The 6,000-nt window shown below is 30.5% G+C and overlaps 1 protein-coding gene across 1 annotated transcript in view; it reads right to left on the reverse strand.

The window, feature by feature from the left end:
* Positions 1 to 2,342, reverse strand: part of LOC142226428 (uncharacterized) — a 40,258-nt gene extending 37,916 nt beyond the window's left edge. Inside the window, exon 1 of the mRNA XM_075296446.1 lies at positions 1,927 to 2,342. Within this exon, the coding sequence (XP_075152561.1) occupies positions 1,927 to 1,981 (55 nt within the window). The 5' untranslated portion in view covers positions 1,982 to 2,342. The remainder of the gene's footprint in view (positions 1 to 1,926) is intronic.
* Positions 2,343 to 6,000: the final 3,658 nt, after the last annotated feature.

A 6,000-nucleotide genomic window follows, 5' to 3' on the forward strand; every position in this document is an offset into this window, starting at 1 on the left:
TGCCGTATCTAGACATTTTTAACCAAGGGGGCTATAGCTCCCTATCTATGCTACAGTAACAATATATAATGGAAAATCATATATAGGTTTTCACATTCTAGGGGGGGGCTAATTTTTTCTGGAGGGGGCTAAGCCCTCCCTCCAGAGGCCTTACTACGCTTATGACTATAAGAATGCAGTATTCTGCGTTTATAAATAAGCCATTATATTAATTAGTTTTAGTTCCAAACATTTAATTATTTTAATTAAAAATAAATTAAGGAAATTCATTTTATTATATTTAAATTCAATTAAAGTCTGTTTATTAAAATTTGGATTAATACTTTATTAATTAATTAATATAATTATCAATTTGTTAAATTAAAATGACATTATTTTTGAATTTTAATGTATTTAATTTAATTTATTTTATAATTATTTATATTTTATATTTTATAAAGCTTCTTATTGGACAACCCTTTATAATAGGATATTATTCAATATAGTTTGTTAAATGTAATTTAAAATAATTCTGGTTTAAATACAATTCCATTCGGCAGCAAATTAAATTATGTTATGTGAAATCATGATAAATTATAATAAAAATTATTTTTGTTTTTATTAACAAAAATATTTATTTATTTTAATTTGGGTTATTTTAATTTATTTAATAAAAAATTTTTACATTAATTTAATAATTTAGTTTTACCTATTTGGACATCATAAATTTCATTCATTAATATTAGTTGCGTTTTAATATGATTCACTATGTTCTTCACCTCAACACCCTATATGACAATAGACTTTCATTACGGACTTTGTGCTAGGTAATATCGAGGAGTTTTTTTGTACTTTTTGGTTTTAATACGGGGGGAAAAACAATTTCAGATTATTTGTTTAATTAGATAATAATTTCGGTCAAAAGACATATTCATTGGGGTAATTGATCACTTGTTTAATGAACATGACTGACTTGCTCAAATAGGAACTTTATCATTTCTTAATATCTGCAAAATAAACTCGCTAAAAAACGTTGGGTTGTTAAAAAAACGAAAAAAGAATTTTTTTTTGGGTTTTTTTTTATCGATGATTATAAAATTTCAATTTTTATTATTTTATTTTACAAGCAGGAGGTTTTATGGCATATTATTGAATGAAAATGGGTTAATAGTATTGTGACACAGGTCAATTGAAAACTTAAAGTTTGTAGAAGTATTTAATTTTTTAAGTATTTGTAATAGTTTAAATATATATTTTTTTAATAAAAAATAATAATTTTAAAAATTTTTAATTCTAAAATAATAATATTCCTACAATAGTATTATCAATCAAAAAACCATTATTGCTGTGAGATAATTAAATTAATGACATATCTAAACATCACAGTGGACTATATATTGGTTGGATTTATACACAGAAAATAAAATATACATCGTTAAAAAAATTTTAACTTGCTTGTTTATTACAAAAAAATTATTTGGTTTGTTTTATTTTTTTAAGGATTAATCCACAGCCCAATATAATTTTCCTTATCCCAAGAATGTCACAAGAATTTTTTGAACTAAACATGGTTATAGTATTCAATAATTGCAATTTTTATGCCGCAATTCACAGTGATTATTAATTATTATTTTTTTAATACTATTTGTTTATATGTATTAATATTATTTGGTATTTAGTTCTTTTTCTGTTTTAAAAAATATTTTTTTTTAACTTAGAGTTTGTCAATTTCTGTAAAGTTATATAGAAGTTTATAATTGTCACAATATTCCAATGTATTGAAATTTAGTATTAATTTTGTTTTAATGTATTAATATAATTTTTCTATACTTTTTGCCAATAGTATCCAGTTTAATAAACTCTCTTTCAGAGATTGTTTTATTGTTTTTAATTTTTATTTTTTCGGTTTCAATTTTTTTCTATAAATTTCATTTAAATTGTAATCACCTTGAAATATGCTTAAAATCACCAAAAGGCTCCATAAATTGCTTTTTAATTCCATTTTGTCTGATTACAAATTTGTTCGATTTCCAAATTTTCTTTTATCAAAATCAAGTTTTAATCCAATTTAATCACCACGAATTTTCACAAATATTTCTCTTCACAATGTATTATCCATTAATCTAACGAAGATGATCGTTCGTTTTTCAACCGTTACGAAACGCGATTTATTTTCAATAGCAAGATTTCCGTTTCCGTTCACTAAGGTTTGATCGATTCTTAATCCCTTTAGTCGCGATTAAGATTTGAGAAGTGTCGCTTTTAATTTTTCCAAATCAACTGAAATTCATTTGAATCCGCTCAAATGTTTTATATGTCACACGACAAACTATACGCTGAATTAGTGACTAAATTAAATGGCTATGAACGTGAAATGGTCGAAGTGTTACGGGCAGCTGAGTTTCTCACCTAACAGCCGCCGCTGAATAAGCGAATAAAATGTTCTGTTCTGGTAATAGAACTCAATTGTTGTTAATGGTGTTTTTGTTTTGGCCAAAAACAATAAGAAACACAACAACAATAAAACCTGGTCAACACTCTCAACGTGCCAAGTTTATCGTCGGCGTCGTCAATCGTTTATATAAAAATGTTAACATTTTGCCCAACACTGAGTTTATGAGAATCGCGGTTATTGTTGTTATTGTGTTTTTGCCTCTTCAACACAATTTGACTGCCGATGAACTCTCAATTCGCTTTCGATCATTTTATGGTGGCTGACTATTATTGCCGACGATCGTAAGCCCAAGCTGAATGGGGTTGTATGATCGGCATGAGAATAATATGCTCTATCTTAAATAGGATTATAAGTGTGTGTGTGTGTAGAATGTTTTTTGTTGTCTTTCTATTTAACATTATTGTTTACCGTTAATAAGCATATGTAACACCTAGTTAGTTAAGCATTCGGTTTACTGTTATTTGGTTTTTATATTAAGAGAGTTCAAAAGAGAGAGAGAGAGAATATTCTGTTATCGATTACATTGACAATTCTATTCATATGTTATGTTGACTAGTAATTGTAAATCTCCATTCTTATGAGTAAACAATGGATATTTAGTTTACATTGAATTATAACAACTATGCTTTGTTTTACAATTATGTATCTGAATTAGTCTACTTTCAATTGATCATAATAACAGTTCAATTTGTAAACAATTTTAATTATATTATAGTACGGTGATTGAATATTTTCTGTACAAAAAAAAACTTAAATAATTTTTCCCAACGACAAATAACTCCCTTCTTCAATAGATCATATTTAAAATTCATTCATTATGAAATGGTCAACAGATCAAAATCGTATAGCTGTTGTTGCTCTCTTCAAATGTGGCATGAAGAGAACGGATATTTATAAAACCCTTTACCCGCTAGGAGTTGATCGTTTATTTGTTTATAAATGCATACAATTATTTGTGGAAACTGGAGATGTAAAGGATCACCAACGAAAGTACCATCCCTCTTGTACGCCTCAAACCAAACAAGTTATAAAGGCTCTGAAATCAAAAATACATGGATATTCTCTTCGTAAGAGAAAAACCGCTGAATGTCGTAGAAAGGATACTACTCAAAGGGCCAAAGATCGACGAAAGCAAATTATGTTGGGAGCTTTCAAATATTGTACCAGAAATTTGTTGAGAGGAACTCTAAAAAAACGAAAGAATGCATAAACATAGTGCTTTTTTATGTTTATGCATTGTTTTTCGAAAATAATAAAGAATGTAATAAAATTTTAATAGAATGTAATAAAATTTTAATAAATAATATTTTTTTTTATTAAATTATTAAGTATTGTTTTCATTTTAGATTTGTAATTTAAAAATTTGGTGCAATGATGAAATTATTTACTTTGTTTGAGTATATTTCTGCATCTGCTGTGTGTATAATTTTAACCATTAACACAAAGAGGTGTTTTCCTATCAGTGTTATGTGTTATTGGTATTGAAAGTTTTCACCACTGATATGTGAAATTTGAATGTAGCTGCTAAATCAGTACACTGAAAAAAAAGCATGCCCAGTTCCAAAGATTTTGTCTTTACTTTAAAAATTTGGGTATTGATTCCGAGCCAAAGAAGCGGAGAATACAAGTAAGGATACTTTTAAGACACAATTCTCTTTTAAATTTGGGTTTTGTGTACTTGCTTCTAGGAAGCAAATTTTAATTTTTCGTTCACTGTGGAACAGGGTATTATAAGTTAGTGCATATGTTTGTAACACCCAGAAGGAGACGAGGTAGACATATGGTGTCTTTGGCAATAATGCTCAGGGTGGTTCCCTGAGTCCATATAACCATGTCCGTCTGTCCGTCCGTCCGTCTATCTGTGAACACATTTTTGTGATCAAAGTCTAGGTCGCAATATAAGCCCAATCGCCTTCAAATTTGGCACGTGTTCCTTTTTTGGGTCAGAATAGAATCCTATTGATTTTGGAAGAAATCGGTTCAGATTTAGATATAGCTCCCATATATATATGTTTCGCCCGATATGCACTTATATGGCCCAGAAGCCAGACTTTTCGCCCAATTTGGTTGAAATTTTGCACTAGGAGTACAATTAGTAGTATAGTCATGTGTGCAAAATTTGATTGAAATCGGTTCGGATTTAGATATAGCTTCCATATATATCTTTCGTCCGATATGGACTTATATGGCCCCAGAAGCCAGAGTTTTGAACCAATTTGGTTGAAATTTTGCACTAGGAGTACAATTAGTAGTATAGTCATGTGTGCCAAATTTGATTGAAATCGGTTCAGATTTAGATATAGCTCCCATATATATCTTTCGCCCGATATGGACTAATATGGTCGTAGAAGCCAAAGTTTTGGCCCAATTTGGTTGAAATTTTGCACTAGGAGCACAATTAGTAGTGTAGTTAATTGTACTCGATTTGATTGAAATCGGTTCAGATTTAGATATAGCTTTCTCCCGATATACACTCATATGACCGCAGAGGCCAATTTTTTACTACGATTTAGTTGAAATTTTGCACAGGGAGTATAACTAGCATTGTAGCTGTGCGTGCCAAATTTGGTTGGAATCGGTTCAGATTTAGATATAGCTCCCATATATATGTTTTTCTGATTTCGACAAAACTGGTCAAAATACCAACATTTTCCTTGTAAAATCGCCTCTGCTTAGTCGAAAAGTTGTAAAACTGACTGTAATTTTCCTTAACTTCAAATACATATATATATCGAGCGATAAATCGTAAATAAACTTTTGCGAAGTTTCCTTAAAATTGCTTCAGATTTAAATCTTTCCCATATTTTTATACCCACCACCATAGAATGGTGACGGGGTATAATAAGTTTGTCATTCCGTTTGTAACGCATCGAAATATCGATTTCCGACTATATAAAGTATATATATTCTTGATCAGGGAGAAATTCTAAGACGATATAAGCATGTCCGTCTGTCCGTCTGTCTGTCTGTCTGTCTGTCTGTCTGTCTGGCTGTCTGTTGTAATCACGCTACAGCATTCAATAATGGAGCTATCGAAATTTGGCACAGAATCGTCTTTTGTCTGCGCGCAGGTCAAGTTCGAAGATGGGCTATATCGGGCCATGTTTTGGTATAGCCCCCATATAAACCGACCTCCCGATTTGGGGTCTTTCGCTTATAGAAACCGTAGTTTTCATCCAATTTGCGCGAAATTGAAAATCTAGAGATATTTTGGGACCTTGAAGAGGTGTGCCAAAAATGGTGAGTGTCGGTCCATGTTTTGGTATAGCCCCCCATATAAACCGACCTCCCGATTTTACTTCTTGGGCTTATAGAAACCGTAGTTTTTATCTAATTTGCCTGAAATTGGAAATCTAGAGGTATTTTTGGGCCATAAAGAGGTGTGCCGAAAACGGTTAGTATCGGTCGGTATTTTAGTATAGCCCCCATAAGAACGATTTCCCGATTTAACTCCTTAGGTTTCTTGAAACCGTAGTTTTTATCCGATTTGCCTGAAATTGTAAATATTCTCGTATTTAAGGCTCACAAAAACGTGTATCGGATTAAGTTTTTATTGGTCCATTTGG

Source organism: Haematobia irritans, chromosome 2, assembly GCF_050003625.1.
Source record: "Haematobia irritans isolate KBUSLIRL chromosome 2, ASM5000362v1, whole genome shotgun sequence".
NCBI classification, from domain to species: domain Eukaryota; kingdom Metazoa; phylum Arthropoda; class Insecta; order Diptera; family Muscidae; genus Haematobia; species Haematobia irritans.